This window comes from Oenanthe melanoleuca, chromosome 2, assembly GCF_029582105.1.
Source record: "Oenanthe melanoleuca isolate GR-GAL-2019-014 chromosome 2, OMel1.0, whole genome shotgun sequence".
Taxonomy (NCBI): Eukaryota; Metazoa; Chordata; class Aves; order Passeriformes; family Muscicapidae; genus Oenanthe; species Oenanthe melanoleuca.
The window spans coordinates 101,718,113-101,737,461 of record NC_079335.1 but is presented as its reverse complement, the minus strand read 5'-3'; the positions used below and the strand labels follow the sequence as shown (position 1 = coordinate 101,737,461).

General features: G+C 41.1%; 1 protein-coding gene across 3 annotated transcripts in view; it reads left to right on the top strand.

Moving 5' to 3' along the window:
- The window catches only part of TRANK1 (tetratricopeptide repeat and ankyrin repeat containing 1), a 69,020-nt gene that overhangs the window by 22,724 nt on the left and 26,947 nt on the right, over window positions 1-19,349 (top strand). For 2 of the 3 annotated variants that reach the window (XM_056483166.1, XM_056483164.1), the window contains 8 exons: window positions 4,392-4,542; window positions 5,508-5,626; window positions 10,682-10,765; window positions 13,837-13,975; window positions 14,411-14,542; window positions 16,184-16,351; window positions 18,172-18,327; window positions 18,676-18,927. In XM_056483166.1, coding sequence (XP_056339141.1) covers window positions 4,392-4,542; window positions 5,508-5,626; window positions 10,682-10,765; window positions 13,837-13,975; window positions 14,411-14,542; window positions 16,184-16,351; window positions 18,172-18,327; window positions 18,676-18,927 — 1,201 coding nt within the window. The remainder of the gene's footprint in view (window positions 1-4,391; window positions 4,543-5,507; window positions 5,627-10,681; window positions 10,766-13,836; window positions 13,976-14,410; window positions 14,543-16,183; window positions 16,352-18,171; window positions 18,328-18,675; window positions 18,928-19,349) is intronic. The other variant, XM_056483167.1, reaches the window with a different exon arrangement.

The window sequence follows — 19,349 nt, the reverse complement described above, 5'->3', positions numbered from 1 at the left end:
CCAGAGCCTTTAGTAGAATGTTTTTTATTTAGATACAGTACAATTGCATTGGAATGCCCATTTAACTTGTGCTGTGTTACAACACGTGTCTTGGGTTGCAGTGCAGGATGTGACCAGAAATGTGTATTCTATCACCATCTGTTGAGGCCGTGTGGGGCAGTGACCCTTATCTCCGTGGCACATATTATCTGGCAATGTGCCATCTTTAAAACCAGGTGGGGCAATCACTTTATTTTTTCCACAACCCATCCTCCCTCCAGGAATATATCATCTGCTGCTGGGCCGTTAAGTCCCCCTGTATGACTGATAAAATTACATCATCCATTGGGAGATGCTCCAGCCAGGGGGAGGAGCCAAGCCTTTCCTACCTAGATAAAAACTGAGATTTTTGAACAGCAAGGTATCTTCTTTCCACTGGATTCCAGAGGAAAGCTGGACATTTCCACATCATCCCAGGACCTTCAGAGAAGAACTGCAGCCTTCTACAGGACCACTGCTTCAACTGAACCACATCTGCCACTGCAGGAGGACTGTAGCCACCATTTAATTGGACTGCTACCAACACCCTGACTGATGAGGTGTCAGGTTGTATTCTGACTCTGTCAGTGTTTTGGGATTGTTCTTTGTAATACTGTACTTCTATTTTAATTTTCCTAGTAAAGCACTGTTATTCCTAATTCCTGTATCTTTGCCTGAGAGTCCCTTAATTTCAAAATTATAATAATAATTTGGAGGGAGGGGGTTTACATTCTCCCTTTCAAAGAGAAGCTTATGCCTTTGTTGGGAGACACCTGTCATTCAAACCAGGACACATTTTGGCACCCAACGTGGGGCTTGAGGGCACCAAGAGATAAAAGGAATAACAGTTCTTGACTAAACTAATTTCTGTGTGCTGGACATCATTTTGTGGGGGAACATGGCAGTGGAGGTATTTGGGAAAGAAGATCATCCAGATTTTGCTGGGAGCCAGCTTTGCCATTAAAAAGAGCAAAGTCAAAGGACCTGCCCGAGAGATCCAGTTCCTGGGAGTGAAGTGGCAAGATGGACGGCGCCAGATCCCCACTGAGGTCATCAATAAGATCACTGCAATGTCTCCACCAACAAGCAAGAAGGAAACACAAGCTTTCCTAGGTGCCATAGCCTTATGGAGAATGCACATTCCTGAGTACAGCCAGATTGTGAGCCCTCTCTACCTGATTACCCGCAAGAAGAGCAATTTCCACTGCGGCCCTGAATAACAGCAAGCCTTTGCCCAGATCAAACAGGACGTCGCTCATGCAGTAGCCCTTGGCCCAGTCAGGACGGGACCAGAGGTAAAGAATATGTTCTACTCTGCACCTAGGAACCATGGTCTGTCCTGGAGCCTTTGGTGGAAGGTGCCTGGTGAAACTCAAGGCCGACCTCTGGGGTTCTGGAGCCGAAATTACAGAGGGTCTGAAGCCAGTTACGCTCCCACAGAGAAGGAAATCTTGGCTGCCTATGAAGGAGTTCAAGCTGCCTCAGAGTGATTGGCAAAGAAACACAATTTCTTCTGGCAGCCCAACTGCCAGTGCTGGGGTGGATGTTTAAAGGAAAGGTTCCCTCTACCCACCATGCCACCAATGCTGCATAGAGCAAGTGGATTGCTCTCATCATGCAGCACGCCCATATTGGCAACCCAAATCGTCCTGGGATTTTGGAGATAATTACAAACCGGCCAGAAGGTGAAGATTTTGGTCTCCCTGATGAAGAGGAGCAGGAACAAGTTACCTGGGCCGAAGAAGCCCCATCACACAACCAACTGCCAGCAGATGAAACACGCTATGTTCTTTTCATTGACGGTTTCTGCCGCGTCATGGGGATGAACTGGAAGTGGAAAGCAGCCGTATGAAGCCCCACACGACAGGTTGCACAAGCTACTGAAGGAGAAGGTGGATCAAGTCAACTTGCTGAACTCAAAGCTGTTCAGCTGGCCTTGGACATTGCTGAGAGAGAGAAATAGACAAAGCTTTACCTTTACACTGACTCAGGGATGGTAGCCAATGCTCTGTGGGGTTGGCTGGAAAGGTGGAAAAAGGCTACCTGGCAATGTAGAAGAAAAGCAGTCTGGGCTGCTGATGAGTGGAAAGACATTGCCACTCGAGTAGATCAGCTACCCATGGAAGTCCTTCATGTGGATGCCCATGTCCCCAAGAGTCGGGCTAATGAGGAACACCAACAAAACAAGCTGGTAGATCAGGCTGCGCAGATAGAGATGTCAAAGATAGACTTAGATTGGCAACACAAGGGAGAATTGTTCCTAGCTCGATGGGCCCATGATGCCTCAGGTCATCAGGGCAGAGATGCCACCTATAAGTGGGCACGAGACCGAGGTGTGGATCTAACCGTGGACAGTATTTCTCAGGTTATCTATAACTCTGAGACGTGTGCAGACATCAAGCAAGCCAAGCGGGTGAAGCCCCTCTGGTATGGTGGGCGGTTGTCCAAATATAAGTACGGGGAGGCCTGGCAGATTGACTATATCACACTGCCTCAGACCCGCCAAGGCAAGCGCTACGTGGTGACCATGGTGGAAGCCACCACTGGGTGGTTGGAGACCTACCCTGTGCCTCATGCCACTGCTCAAAACACCATCCTGGGCTTGGAAAAGCAAGTCCTTTGGAGGCATGGTACCCCTGAAAGAATTGAGTCAGACCACGGGATCCATTTCTAGAATTGTCTTATCAACACCTGAGCCAGAGAACATGGCAATGAATGGATATATCATATCCCTTTCCATGCACCAGCTGCCGGAAAAGTTGAATGGTGTAACGGCCTATTCAAGACTATCCTGAAGGCACTTGGTGAGGGAACCTTCAAGAATTGGGAAACAAATTTGGCAAAGGCCACCTGAATGGTCAACACCTGAGAGTCCATCAATCAAGCCGGTCCTGCCCAATCTGAACCCTTCCACACAGTGGATGGAGACAAAGTCCCTGTGGTACATATGAAAGGTATTTTAGGAAAGACCATTTGGATTAGTCCCACCTCGGGCAGGGACAAACCCATCCGTGGCATTGTCTTTGCTCAAGGACCTGGTTACACTTGGTGGTTAATGCAGAAAGTGGGGAAACCCATTGTGTACAGCAGGGAAATCTAGTCTTAAGTGAGTACTGTGTGTAAGATTTCATTATGCAGATGGTAATAGAATAAGATGTGGATAATGTCTTGGGTTGCAGTGCAGGATGTGACCAGAAATGTGTATTCTATCACCATCTGTTGAGGCCGTGTGGGGCAGTGACCCTTATCTCCGTGGCACATATTATCTGGCAATGTGCCATCTTTAAAACCAGGTGGGGCAATCACTTTATTTTTTCCACAACCCATCCTCCCTCCAGGAATATATCATCTGCTGCTGGGCCGTTAAGTCCCCCTGTATGACTGATAAAATTACATCATCCATTGGGAGATGCTCCAGCCAGGGGGAGGAGCCAAGCCTTTCCTACCTAGATAAAAACTGAGATTTTTGAACAGCAAGGTATCTTCTTTCCACTGGATTCCAGAGGAAAGCTGGACATTTCCACATCATCCCAGGACCTTCAGAGAAGAACTGCAGCCTTCTACAGGACCACTGCTTCAACTGAACCACATCTGCCACTGCAGGAGGACTGTAGCCACCATTTAATTGGACTGCTACCAACACCCTGACTGACGAGGTGTCAGGTTGTATTCTGACTCTGTCAGTGTTTTGGGATTGTTCTTTGTAATACTGTACTTCTATTTTAATTTTCCTAGTAAAGCACTGTTATTCCTAATTCCTGTATCTTTGCCTGAGAGCCCCTTAATTTCAAAATTATAATAATTTGGAGGGAGGGGGTTTACATTCTCCCTTTCAAAGAGAAGCTTCTGCCTTTGTTGGGAGACACCTGTCATTCAAACCAGGACAACATGCCAGTTATCTACTTTGAACAAATTAACTCCATTGTGATTCTGAGCTGGTAAAATCTAATTCTGGGTGAATATAAACATGTTCAGGTGCTGAAGAATATATGGATTATGGGAAATACTGCAAAATGCAGTGATGTGGAAACATAAATATATATTCTGGACCTTGTGACGAAAACCTCACAGTCTTATCCAGAGGAGGTTAACGTAGAGCTGCTGAAAGTGTGTCTTTCATCCTGTATTTATTTCCTAAGCTTTGAATATCAGGATTTCACTTTTAGTATCTGTGATAATATCAGTAACATATTGTGAATTTCAAGGGATTAGAATAGAACAGTTTATTTCACTTTTTTTTAAAATCTGTGTATAAGAAATAGTACTACATGTAATATTTATAATATAATGAGAGAATTTACAAAAAAAATACTTTTTTTTGGTAGTAAATATCTCTGAATATTTTCCTAACATCTTTTTCTCTTTTTTTTCAGGCTTATTATAGAGCTGGCCACTCATTCATCATGTTATCAAAGTCTTATGAGGCAGTTTCTATGTTCCATAGAGGTCTGGTTCTACTTAATTCTTCTGCACATCGATCTCAAATTGCTGAGTTTATTGCAGGAATCTTCATAAGTGTTAATGGTAAACTCAAATTAAGACCTTAATTTTTCTAAGAGCTTTTCAGTAGTGATGATGGCACTTAGTATCATATCCTTTGTCAGACAATTCCTTTGTTCCTTTAGTGCCTCAGGCCTGTTTGAGGATTATGAATATATTAAGAATGTGGTGAACTTGGTCCAGTTTGTATACAGCAGATGCCAACAATCTCAAAATACTGAAGGGAAGTGAGTTGTCTCACAGGAGCAAGTCAATTATGGAATAGTTAGAAAAGCTCAAAATTTAATTTTAAGATTGGAGATTGGGAGCTCTAGATCCCAGAGGCTTTAAATGGGTTTTGTCCAGACCACCCTGCTTTTCTTTCAGCCAGGTAGATTTGAAAATAATTAGAAGATAGACTGTTTAAACTTTTTTACAGTGAAGTGTGGAGGACTTTCCCTCAGCTAGTAATGAACAGCAGTGAAAAGAGGAAATGTGGTCTTTCTGTGGCATTGTGTGGGTTTTTCTTCAGCAACACCCATTGTCTGTCTTCCTGCCCTCTCTCCTTCTCTATTTGCTTTTTAGTCTATTTAACCTGCTTTGTATGATGGGCCTACAGGCAAGCCAGAAGATTTCAGTTTGTGCCTCTGCTGCCTTTTGTTGAGTCTGTAGCCCCATGTTAAGGTCTTTGATTAGCTGTTGCAGAGTCAATAGCTGGTTGACCCATAAGTGGAAGGAAGAATTGCCGTGAGGTTCACAGTGCCTTGGGGCGTTGAGGTATTTCTTGAGAGCAGGGATTAGATTTTCCCCTTCTTTAATGAAGTTTGGCCACTGATAAACAGGGTATCAGTTGGGTGACCGGTGTTTCTAAAGCCCCCACTGGGCAATTCCCTGGGTATTAACCAGTGCTAAAATTATTGCTATGCAATGAAGTAATTTAGTTTGACACTCCAACCTTTGAAAAAGTGCTGTGTATACCAAATAGTTTTTTCTATTGCTTATTCTTGCAGATGAACTAATCTTGCCACCAAATTTCCACCTTGTGTATGATTATATTTTCAGTGCGCGTTTTGATGCACTGATTTGGCAAGCAGTGATAGAAAGGCTGGCCCAGAAAGGGAAGTGGCGGGTAAGTGTGTCATGTGTCATCGCGTCACTGTGTCACCTCCCACTGCAGGTTGGGCACTCGCGTCTTACCACTTCAGCATAAGCTCGTTTTACTTTTAAAAGCCAAAACTGTGAATGTATATTTCTGCCTAGTTCAAATGTCTTGATTTTTAAGACCTGTGAAAATGCTTTTAGTGATAAATAATTTCTGAAACTCATTTTTGAAAGGGATATGATGGACTTGTAATCCTGCTTGTCTCTTGCTGCTGTCTGTTGGCTCTCTTACAGTACCACCTAGAGTCACAATATAATTATATTCAAATTAGAAGGGAAAAATACAAATTTATTTGGGGTCCCTTTAACTTTTCCTTCTGTATGACAAGCTGGATATCTGAAACTGTCTGTGAAAGACCTATAGTAAAGGAGCATCTCAGTGGAAGTATATGGTTGTTGAACAAAACGATATAAATTAGAAAAACCAGAAGGTGGATGATCTGAAATTATTTTAGTTTTCTCTCAAGTAACTGAGGAAAAAATTGATCATTGTCACAGTTACACCTATATGGAGTGTTGGTGGTGAGGTGCTGGCAGTTGGGACAGCGGAACACCTGTGAGGAGTGACCAGAGCTGTGTCATTTCCAGCTGGCTCCGACAGCCCTATTCTGGGGCGTGGCTCAACCAAGGTGGTGGTGCCTCAGAGAAAGTGTCCTTTAAAAAGGGCCAAACCTTGCCTAGAAGAATGATGGGGAAAGAGTGAGAGAAACAGCCCAGGGGGGCAGCCTGTCGCAGGCAAAATAGAAGCTTCAGTTGAGGTTTATCAGGGAAACCCTCCTGTTGAGTTGTAAGGTTCAGACAAGACCCAGTTGCTTCCTAAACTCCTCAAAGAGGTGCCTGGATGTGGTTGGATCCAATCCTACTTGTGGACATGGTTTATGTTTAAAGGATAATATACGTGTAATTGAGCCTTTATATGACTTTGTCCCACAGGATTAAGGATGGCAAACCAAATATATCTATATGAAGAAAATAACATATTTAAATTTATTATAATCAGACTAAAATACGTTATCGGAATTATTTACTACATGGTACAGATAGTTATAATAGTTAGTAAATATTATATAATAATATATGCGCTATATAATAGTGTATTGTTTATTGAAGTAATATTGAAACATTGGTATTTGTAGTGGTTTTGGTTTGCCAATTTGAAATTTCCCTGCTGTGAGATAGGATCAGGAGGAAGGCAAAACAGGCTCAACTTTAAATGGTACGAAGAAGAACTTTATAACTAGAAACTATAAGAAAAAAAACCTCAGAATAAAACTTTTAGAACACTCCTCCTCCCCTGACACACTTCCTTTTCTTTCATACTGACAACGTACAGAAAACCAATCAGTCAGTTGACCATCTTTTTTGAAAAAAGTCTTTCACCAATTCACTTGGGAGAGGAGACTTCTCTCTTAAATCTATGGAGATTTCTACACAAGAAAACAGTTTTCTTGTGGCCTCAATGTCACAGTGATCAGCCACGTGGGAGAATGGAAATCTGATCACCATGTAAAAATCCCTTCCTTGACTAAGAGTTTTCTCACAGTCATTATTGAGGACCACATCAACTTATGGAGCACACTGTAAGGATTATTTATAGTTCAAACAAAAAGCTCTCTTCATCTTTGAAAACAGAGGTCTTTCTTCTTTCTTCTTTCTTCTTTCTTCTTTCTTCTTTCTTCTTTCTTCTTTCTTCTTTCTTCTTTCTTCTTTCTTCTTTCTTCTTTCTTCTTTCTTCTTTCTTCTTTCTTCTTTCTTCTTTCTTCTTTCTTCTTTCTTCTTTCTTCTTTCTTCTTTCTTCTTTCTTCTTTCTTCTTTCTTCTTTCTTCTTTCTTCTTTCGTCTTCCTCCTCCCCTTCCCTGGGGAGCAGCAGGGGTCTTCATCTCCTGTTTATTCAAACTCATGTGATCACAGCCATTTTAATATCTACTCTAACACCAATGCCTCTGCTCCTATTTACAGTTAGAATATTCAATCCACCCCATAATTTCTTTATGTGTTACAGGGAAACAAGAGTCTCTTCTCCTTAGCATAAAAAAGAGGAATTTCAGTCCATGACTCTCCTCCTTCCCTCATCTGGGACTTGACTCTTCCTTTTGTCTGACCTCAGTGTTTTCATGCTGTTTCTGTGCATATCATCATCCTGGTTCTTTTCTTTCACTCAGGAAAGAGGGCAAAGTGTTTGCAGCAGAACATCCTGCAATCTATTCCTGCGATCTCTTCCAGGCAGCTGGCCAGAGCTATTAACGATAGAGTCTTTCAAGGCTGGGCTGGGGCAGGGCTAGGATTGTAAGGGCCCAGCCAGAAAGCGCTGATGAGTTTTCTGGCATTTGCTACATTCAATTCCAGCCGTGGCTGATGGTTTTCCCTCCCCGCTGCTCAGCAGGCAGAGGGTGGGGGGAGGGCTTGCCAGAATGGGGCTCAGTTGTCTCTCCCACAGGCTGCTCCAGGCCCGTGGCAGGGCAGGATTGTAGTGCTGGCTAGATATTCTGCTGAACCATGGGCTCTCTGCCTGTGCTGTGTGTGGGGGAAACCAAGATTTTAGCAACTGAGCAGGCCTGCCCTCCCCCTGGATATTGGGGTCCTTGGTTGAAAATGGGACTCGGCAGACCTCTACCTGAGCCTTGCGTCAGAGCCTGCCTGCCTCTGCCTGGCCTGGCCCAGGCTGCGCAAAGGGAGCTTGGGCCAGTATTACCTTCTCAGAAGCTGAAAATGAAAGAGACCTTCCTGGCCTTTTTTGTCTTTACATGAGTGTTTCACAAAGAGGCATAAACTTTCTTGTTGGTGTGCAAATATGTCCATATTAAAAATCCGATCCTAATTGGTCCTTATCAGGTCCAAAGGAGACTGCCCAGGTCCCAGAAGGTAAAAATTTCAGAAAATCTTTACAAACCACAACAGTATTAAAGATAGCAAAATAGTTAAGTAGAGATTGATGTTACTTACCTGTGCATGTGGCCATGAGCAAACCTCTAGTTCAGCCTCCAGGAGTAACCTGGAGGGGAATCTCCACTCAAGGGAGGAATCTGCACACATGCAGGAAGGGGTATGTTAGAAGGTCCTGTTTTTAAAAAGTATGGCTGTGCTTTTATAGTAAAAAGTGACTGTCAGTCATATGTTTGTAGGCTGGCTATGTCAGCTTAGCAGCTTTAGATAAGTTATCAGTGGTATCACCTGTTGATTCCTTTATCAGGCGCTTTGCTGCCTTGTCACTGGTACCAGTTTCTGTCAGGGAACATTCTTTTTGACATCCTCAGAATGTGTAACTTTGGGATTGTTGAGTCAGGCTGGTCTCAGCATTCTTCAATATCATAATCAGTGTGACCCTCCTTTCTCTATCCATCACTGATACCCTTTGCAAATAAGGTGAAGTTCAAACTGTTTTACCACCACTTAGCGTAGAGTATCCTGCTACACTCTGCTTAGGCAGAGCAGCTTCTGGAGAGACCATGAAGGGGTAGGCTTCTGACAGTAACCACAGCCTGTTGAGGACTCACACTGGAGCTGTGGACTCACTGGAGCCCCACATTCCCCATCCAAGCCTCTACTTTGGGCAGAGATATCTTTCACTAGATCAGATTGCTTAAAGACCAGCACAACCTGACCTTCAACACTCTTAAGGATGGGGCAGACATCCCCTTAAGAGCTTCGCTGGGCTGCCTTTTCCAGTGCCTCACCACCTGTATCATAAAATTTTTTTCCATATGTCCAATGAGAACATAGTCTCAGGTTAAAACTGTTGCCTCTTGTCCTGTCAGAAAGACCTTGTTAAAAAGTCTTTTTTCTAAGCCCTCTTTTCTCAGCCTTTCATCATGGAAGAATTGCTCCATCCTGCTTACAATTTTTGTGGCCCTCCTCTGGCCCCATTCTAACAGGGCCATGTCTTTTCTGTACTGGGAATCCCAGAGCTCAATGTAATGTTCAGGGTTGGTCTCAGCAGAGCAGAGAGGTAGAGTTACCTCCCTTGACCTGATGACCATGCTACTTTTCATGCAGCTCAGGATACTGTTTGTTTTCTCAGCTGCAAGCACACATTGCTGACTTTTGTCCTGTTTTTCATTCACCATTAAACCACACACCCTTCTTCCTCAGTCTGTATTGATACTTCACCCTCATCCAGGCGAAGGACCATGCACTTTGCCTTGCTGACCTTCCTGGGGTTCCAGTGGGCCTGCTCCTCAAGACCGTCAGAGTCCCTCTGGATGTCATCCCTTCCCTTGAGCATTATCAACTGCATCACTGAGCTTGGCGCCATCTGCAAACTTCCTGAGTGATTGAGGGCACCCCGCAATCACACTGGTAATGTTATTGATGAAGAGAGTGAATGTACTGGTCACAGTAGAGGCACTTGAGGGACACCACTCACTACTGGTTTCCAGTTGGACACTAATCCATTGACTACAGCTTTGGATGCAGCCTTTCTGCTAATTCCTTATCCATCCAACATCCAATCATTAAACTGATATTTCTTCAATTTAGAGCCAAACCTGTTGTGCGGCACTGTACCAAAGGCCTTAGAGAAGTCCAGGTAGATGGCATTCATAGTCCTTCCCTTGTCTTCTGGTGAAGCTAGGTGGATTTTCAAGGAGCAAGGCAAAGTTTTTTTGAGAAACTAATTAAATGGAAGAAAGCAGAAGAATGTACAGTATTCATTTCTTCCTTTCTGCTAACATCTGTTGATGTTAGCTGGGCAATCTTGTCCCCTATGTAAAGGTCCATTCCTAAAGCAAAGGGTTACTTCTAAGCACTAGAAGTATTCCAAGTATTAGAGAATCTTTTAGGGCCTAACCTTTTTAACATGGTTTTTATTTCTGAGGAAACTTTAATCACTTCTAACTTCCTACACTCCACTGCATATTACGTTAATTAAGGTGAAAATTAGAAACAGAGATTTAGTTGTGATATTACAAAAAGATCTGAAATACTGTTAGCTTGTGTTGGCTTTCTGACAAGACCTGCTGAGGCAATGAAAAACAAAGTTTTAAGTGTGCTTTTAAGAGCATTAATGTGTGGGGTATTTTTTCAGTCTTGTCTGTTGTTGTTGTCTGAGAAGCAAGAGTTGCCCCGTGATCTCAGAGTTTACCAGGTATCTCTGAAAAATCTCTTTGAGGTAAGTTCATGTTTTTTGTTTTTTCCTTGTACCTCTTTCTTTTCTTCCTGATAACTTTAGTAAGAGATTTTTCATCTTGAACCAAGAAAGATAAAATGAAAAATAATACATGGACGCTATGTAATTATACTTTATCATCTATTTGTTTGAAAATTTAACTTCATGTAATGTAAAATTTCTGAATGCAATTTAGTATTTCCAAGATATATTAGTATTACGAAGGTGTAGTTGGATGCTGTCTGTGAACCAGGAGCTGTTGGGAGTTCACCAGCGCTGTAGCTCAGGAGCAGCCAGTTTCCATAGCAGTGACATACCAGCTTTCTAAAGGCATCTTGAAATGTTTGTTAGAAATTGAGAAATTCCATTGGGCTTTACCCTATAGTCCTAGAATGATTCGGGTTGGAAGGGATGTTAAAGATTGTCTAGTTCCAGCCCCCTGCCATGGGCATGGACACCTTCCACTAGACCAAGTTGCTCAAAGCCCCATCCAACCTGTCTTTGAACACTGCCAGGAATGGGGCACCCAGAGCTTCTCTGGGCAACCTGTTCCAGTGCCTCACCACCCTCACAGTAAAGAATTTCTGTATTTCTTACAGTTTCTTTCCTGACAGGAACTTTAGAAGATGTTAACTGTAGGCTACACAGTACTTCTGCTTGGCATTAACTGGCTGGCAGCTTAAGGTTTGTTGGCATATGAATGTGAAACTCACAAGCTGAGAGCAAAATTAATCTGTTTACTGCAGAATTAAGGTAGTACTTACACACTTAATGTGAAAATCTTTGTTCAATCTTTGGCATGCAGCTTGGTTGCAGGCCTGTAATAAATCCGTTGGCCTGACAGTCCATTAGTTTCCTCAAGGTTTGCAGGCTTTGAAGAAACGGGATGCCTTTCCTGTTCTCAGATAGTGTGTACTTTCTCTCATGCTTCCCAGGAATTTTCTTCAGTGTCAGGCTTTGCTGTTTCTCACAAAGGTTTAAGTCATATTGGTGGAATATACTAGAATTTGCCATTTGGTTGTTACAGTCCTGGTGGTACTTTGATAGTGATAATTTCAAATTGGTGCTTTTTCCATAATTGTATTTCAGTTGGATGCCTGACAGAGTAAGGAAAAGTAATTCTGAGGCTAATGCAAGGGAAATAAATTTGGATCTCCTCCCAGTCTTGTTTTCAGAGCTAGCAGAAAAGTTAGTGAATGGATATATGAAGGCATGTCTTGGTTGGGTATCATTAGGCAGGTGTGCTGTGCCAATGCTAGCACAGTACCTCCACACTGGCAATGAAATGTGGCTACACAGCAGAAGACTCATGTAGAGTGTCTTAGCAAAGTGTCTTCCAGCAAAGCAAAATGCCTCATTGAGATGGGAAAAAATGGGCAGGCTTTACAAAATAATGTGGCCCATTTTTTTTTGTTGAATTGGTCCAACCAATCTTACCCCCTCTAGTGGGTTTGTTGTACACATGGAAGGCTGAAAGAATCAAGATGAAAAATCCCTAAGTACTGATTCTCCTTTGCAAAAATTAGAAAATGTGGCTTTCTGACAATTCGAACTTCCCCTGCTGCTGCTACATTCTCCCTGTAATCTGTTGTATTTTGATTTGATAATTGTGCTCAAAAAGTAATTCTTACCAGCCAAAATTTGGCATGAGGTATTAGGAAAAAAAAAAAAATTAAATGGTGGAAGCATGTGTGAACACTACTGTTTTAAAAGAAGACTGGCACAAATGGTGAAGTTCTGTCTGAGCACTGTTTCCGACCACTTCTTCATGTCCTGATCCTTCTGGCATATTGTCTCAATTTCCATCTGAGCTTCCTCTGCACACCTCCAGAGTATCCTATATTATAGGCTATACCCCTTGTAGACTGTGCTTCATGTTCATTAAGTTCTTGCTTAGAACATACTTTTAAACTTCAGCTGGCTTCTGCTCAGACTGTGTGCTTTCTTAGAACCCCAGAATCACCAAGGTTGGAAGAGACCTTCATGATCAACACTGCCATAATCACCCCTAGACCCCAAGTGCCACATCCAGATGTGTCTTGAATTCTTCCAGAGACGGTGACTCCACCATCTTGCTGGGCAACTTATTCCAGTGCTAACCACTCTTTCAGTCAAATTTTTTTCCTAATATCTGAACTGAACCTCTGCTGACATAAAGCCATCTCCTTCTTTTTCCTGGGAGATACTGAAAGAAACAAGCCCCCAACTGGCTACAGCCTCCTTTCAGAAGCTGTAAAGAGAAGTGAGGTCTCTCCTCAGCCTCCTTTTTTCCAGGCTAAACAATCCCAGTTCCTTCAGCATCTCTTCATCAGACTTGTGCTCCAGAACCTTTCACCAGCTCCATTGCCTTTTAATGGACATACTCCAGCACCACAATGTTTTTCCTGTAGTGAGTGGCCTGAACAGAACACAGGACTTGTGGTGTGGCCTCACCAGCGCCAAGTACCATAGTGTGGACCAGACCACACTATTCCTGACATCAGTTTGTTGGGAGTGAATCTACCAGAGGAGGCCACCAAGATAATTAGAGGAATGAAGCACCTCTGCTGTGAGGAAAGGCTAAGAGAATTGCAGTTGTTCAGCCTGGAAAAGAGAAGGCTTTGTGGTGACCTAACTGTGGCCTTCCAGTACCTGAAAGGAGCCCACAAGAAAGATGGTGAGAGACTTTTTAGAAGAACACATGGTGACAGGACAAGGGGGATGGATTCAGATTGAAAGACAGTAGGTTTAGATTAGATACCAGGAAGAAGTTCTTTACTCAGAGGGTGCTGAAGCACTAGAACAGGCTGCCCAGAGAAGTTGTGGGTGTCCTATCCCTGGAAGTGTTTGTGGTTGAATGTTCTGTGAAGCCTGGTGTAGTGAAAGGTGTCCCTGCCTGTGGCAGGTGATTGAAATTAGATTATATTTAAGGTCTCTTCCAACCCAAGCTATTCTGTGAAAGTCTATGAAATAAATAGTTCCATTTTACAGTGGCTATGTCTTGATTGTTGTAATGAGAATACAGAAAATACTGAAAAAGAAATGCTTTTCGTGTATGTACAAATAATGTGTTGTAATTGTTTTTTTTCTACCAGATTTCTGAGTTGTATGGTCATGGTGAGAAGCTGCAGGAAGTAGCAGAATTAGTGAAGTGGCTGATGTCCATTGGAGCGAAGGCTGAGTCCATCGGACTGTATCCATTGCATTCTGTTATCAGGCTGTGTATCAAAGCAAGTGAGTGACATCTGCGGCTAAAATGAAACAATGCTGGCTTTTATCAGAGGACTGACAGTTAGACCTTTTTTAAATTAAAATAAAAGCTAAGGTCAGATCATCTAGGCATAACATTGCAAAAGCCAATAAAGCACTCTTTCAGAAATGTTGTAAACACTCTCCTTGATCACCCATGCCTGATAGTAGTGGAAACCTTAAATAATTGTTCTTTTCTATGTTTTGAAGCAAAAGTGTGATTGATATGGGTCTTTTGTAACCTGAATATCTCAGCTTTAAAAAAGGTACAGTGTTTCTTTCTGCCATCTCACTGTGGAGCAAGAGTTTCATTGTGTTTAGTAGAGTCATGAGTCAACCTTAGAATTGCATCTTGACACTCCAAACAGGGAAAAAAACCTCAGAATCTGTTTCTTTAAGTGTGCTTTTTTATCATTTCAGCAAAGAACCATCTCTTCAAATGGTTACTGACTTGGAGGCCAGAACTGAAGGATAGGATCAACCAAAAAGACAGAGATGGACAGACCCTGCTGCATATTGTGGCCTCTTCCAGTGAATATGCCCAGAAACGCAGTAAATACTTTTTTTTTTTTTTTTGGTGTGTGTGTATGTGTGTGTGTTTTGTTTTCATATGGAAAAATCTATAATGGAAGAAAGTTTCAGACTCTGGTGTTAACTGTTTCATGCTAAGGAAGAAAATGAGAACGTGTCTGAATGTGTACTTGTAGTGTGGCAACTGATATTTAAATATTCCAAGAATTCCTTTTTTAATTTGTATGCCTGATGTGTGACCATTTTCTTTGTTCTTTGGTTTGTCTGGTTAGGATTTTCTCACAAGTATGCTGCAGTTTTTAGAATCGTAGAAGTTACCTTTTACATTTCGATGTGCCCTTAAAATAACATTATACCACCTGGGGGCCTGAAACAAAGAGTTTTAAATCTAACAGCAAAAAGCCATGAGGTGAACATTCCTAATAACAATTTTGAACAAAGAAACAAGAATTTTCAGTCATTTATATACACTATAGCATCCAACATTTTTGTATAGAAACTCCCAAAAGCCTGCCCAATTTATTGCATTATGGTGTTTGGTTCCTCTTAATTGCCACCAGAACATCTCATCTATCTTTTTTTTTAAATGAATAACCCAAGTTTTATCCAGTTAAACAGTGCTTTATTACATTTGCTGTCCTGGTTAAACAATTACTATTGACTGTGTTTTCTGGGATGTATAAAGCCTATGAAGTGGCTCCCTTACTACACCTGCAAGTTTTCTGTGGTTATAAGCCTTTGAATCTCTAACTCTCTCAAGATATCTTTCTTATTCTATGGCATTTAATTCATCTCTAGTTATAGGACAGCATTAAACAATCCCTTATTGAATTTTGCTCTTCAACTATTGATTAAGTTCTCTTAAGGGTATAGGTCCTTTGAGTTCCTTTCTGCAGGTTGGTGAGGTAATTTATCAGGGTTTTCTACTGACACAGATCTAAGCCAACACAGATCTAAGTTAAAACCAGCTAAAATAACAGTTGAACATTCCTTAACTAAGTAAACATAGTTCATTAAAATTTTTTAAAGGACCACAAAATTCCTGGCTAAGATATAACTTGCTGTCAGGCCTCTCCTGTTCTTTTAAATAGGTGAAAATTTAAGGCCTAGATAGCAGTGTGCCTTGTCAGAAGAGAAAAACTAAATTCTTTCCTTCACAGTTCATGTGGGATTTCATTTTATGTTACTCTGGCTTTTTGACTTGTGTTTTTTACTCTGCCCACGAGGTGGCAACAGGAAACAAACATAAATACCAAGGTAGCATCAGACTTTTGGATGCTTAAAGCTTATTTGGTAATATTTATGTGGTATTTATTACATAGAGAACACATATATTTTTAATATTTATTTATTTATGTTTATTTTATATAGTATATATAATATTTGAAAGTATGTATCTTTATATGTATCTATTAAAGTTTATTTCTTTATATATATATAATAAATATTATAAATTGTAAAATCACAGAATTATTGGAAAAAGCCTCTGAGATCTTTAAGCCTAATCTTTGATTTCTACCCTCTCAACTTATGCCACTGGAAGAATTTAGATTTCTTAAAGTTAAAATTATGCTAGAAATTGTGCTAGGTAATTAAAAATAAAAAGGAAAACAGAAATAACTTCTGAGCAACGTGAATTATTTTTTTCATATATTGCTTTAGGACAAACAGAAGATGTGATCATGCTCCTGAATTTTGGTGTTGATCCCACTGTTCCAGATGCACGGTCAAGATATGTTATAGATATCTTGAAAAAGAGCAAAAACTTTGATGCTGTAAAAGAAGTCAGCAAGCATATTGAAAAACACACTTCCTCTGGGAAACAGACAGGTACTACATGCAGCGTGTGCTTTTCCTGTTTTAAAATTATAACTGTTAGATACAAAATAATTTTATTTCAAATAAGTACTTGTGGGTATGTTTTATGTAAATTTCCATCTGAGCTGTCACTGTGATCTGCTAGTCAATAGTGAACATTTTGCCCTTGCTTGAAAGCAACTGCTGTCTAAGTGATGTTCAGATCAACCGTGGCATCAATCAAAGTTTTTAGTCTACAGCTCAGTTTTCATGTGTGTATTATTTATAAGTTTATTGGAAAACATTGGGTTTCATTGTTCTTGCATCTTGCAGCTTCTGACAAAGAAATTCCCACAGGTTTTTTTTCTTTACCATGGAGATCTCTGCTGTGGAGAAGGTTGTAGCAGTCATTCTCCATTAGAAGGTTAACACCAATATCTGTGGTAATAATGGCTTTGGTTGGCATTTTGGGTTGCACTGTCTTTTGTGGCCAGGGTTTTTTTTGTTTTTGTGGTTTTTTTGGCCATGCACAGCCCACAACAGTTTTCTAAACTTAGTGCAAATGAAAGGCTGGACAATAAGTCTCTGCTTTACAGGTAATCTGAGGTTAGTCCTTCTTTCTAAAAAGATGACCAACCTTGTCTCTCTCTTTGCCCAAGAGGTAAAGCTTCTGTTTCGTTTGGTCTTGCATGTATCTGAATTCCTTAAAGCATTTAGGAAATCCAAGCCAAATTTTTCTGTGTTTGTTTAAGAATATTTATTGGGACATTGTTTAAAATCTGTTATTTCCCATTACATAAATATCTCTTAAACTTGTAGATAACATTTTGGTGTGGTGTATATTTTTGGCTTTGTTTTTTAGTTTTAAGAGGACAAATACTTTTATCCAAAAAATTATTTTATGGCTGTATTTTTAAAATGGCACTGAGGAATCAGACAGGCTCATTAAAAGTGTACACTGCAAACATTACTGGGTTTAGTCATCTACTCTAAAAATTCCAAACAATTCTATAATTGCAGCATTTTCCTGCCTGCATACAGAAGCTATTACAATTTTCAGCCTAGTGAATTATGGTAGATAGAGTTATGGTTTGACCTCCGCTGCCAACTAAGTACCAAGCAGTAGCTCACTTACTTCCCTCTCCTTCCCATGGTGGGTTGAGATAAGAACAGTCTAAAAATTGAAATAAAGTAAATTACTACCACTCCTATTAATATTCATATTATTGTTGGGAAAAGGAGAGAGAGAGGGAGAGAGAGAGAGAGACGCATAAAACTTAAGAAACACAAGTGATGCACAGTATAATTGCTCACACCCCAATAACTGATGCTCAACCCATCCCCAAGTAGCAATGGTCCCTTCATGGCCAATTCCCCATAGTTTATATAATGAACATGACATTCTGTGGTATGGAATATCCCTTTGGCCGGTTCAGGCCAGCAGTCCCGGCCATACTCCCTCCCACCTTCTTGTGCACCTGCTCACTGGCAGAGCACTGAATGTGGAGAAGTGCTTGTCTCAGGGTAAGCCATTCTCAGCAACAACCAAAACATCACTGTACTATCAACAGTATCCTTATCGTACATCCAAAGCATGGCACTGTACCATTTACTAAGAACAAAAATAACTATCCTAGTCAAAACCAGGACAAGAGTGTATTTGATGAAAGCATCAAATTTCTTTTGGGATCAGAAATCCATCGCAGGACTGGCATTGGCAGTAAGAGTTTCAGCCATCTGTTTTTAATCTGCCACTACACATTTCTTAGACCCTGGGATGTAATGCATTACAGTCTTGCCCTGAAAACATGCTGGCAAGGAAGTGGATTTTCAGTTTCTGTAATGTTTTGCAGGAGAGAATGAAAGCGCCACAGCTGATACAGATTCTTTCCAGGATGTTCTGGAACATTTTGTCCAGTTCTACAGGTGTGAAAATGGAGCACATAATAAAAATGTATTGCAGGAAGATGCAGTTAAACGGTTTCTGAAATGGCTGTCTTGTGTGAAAGGTGCAGTGAGTTCCCATTTTCTCCCTTTCGCAAAACTTAATTGTTGTGAAAAATGCCCTTTTACCCTTCCTTCTCTTATTTGTTTCTGTGACTTTCATGACTGAAACAATGTGCTTTTAATTATATTTAATGTTGTGATTTGCACTTAGAACCAATAGAATATGCACAGAAATTTATGTTGCATCGAAATGTTCAGACTTACTTGACTGACAACATAAGGATGGAAAGATATATTTTGCTGTTCCATACTTTCAATTTAACGAGTTATTTATTCTGAAATTAGTTTACAGTTAGGTGGATTTCATTATATGGCTTTGAGTGAGTTATGTTGTCTTGACTGTCTTGCAGAAATCCCTGACGAAATCTCATGCAACATCTCCAATGCCTGTGCTAACAGCTTCATAAAACAGTTGCTGGGGAAGCAAATGTGGCCCAAAGTTTTGCTGCTCCTAACAGGGAAAGCCAGTGGGGAAAATCCATCATGTGGAGGACTCTTCAAAACCTGCAGTCTTTCAGATGTTGACATTGGCAACATTATCCAACAGTGTGAAAGACTGGATGCTCAAGTGCCCCTTATAAGATGCTTGCTTGAACGAGGAGGTGAAAAGCTGGGATATTAATATGCTATAAGAAATGCAGTATGTTATTTTACATGTTGGGAACAAGATAGTCTCAGAAATACAAACACATGGGTTTTTTTATGCCTCTGTATAAGTGCAGCAGCTTATTGGGAGTGCAGTGCATTGGCTTCATCCGCTATGTGGGACATGGTGAAGCTAGTAAGGCTACATGGGTGGAAGATGCTTATCAAATGAAATTTGTCTGCTAGGGTTAGTAAAAGGCCAAGGATTATTGTTGCTCCTGCACCTGTAGTTTCTTTTGGGCCTTAACTTCTCTGTCTTCAGCAACAATATTGTCCTGGTAGAAAGTGTAAGCCACAGCCTTTGATTTCAGTCTGCTGTTATGCTACAAGTAATGGACAACTTAATTGATGACCGGATGTCTTTCTTTTTTTAGCTGTG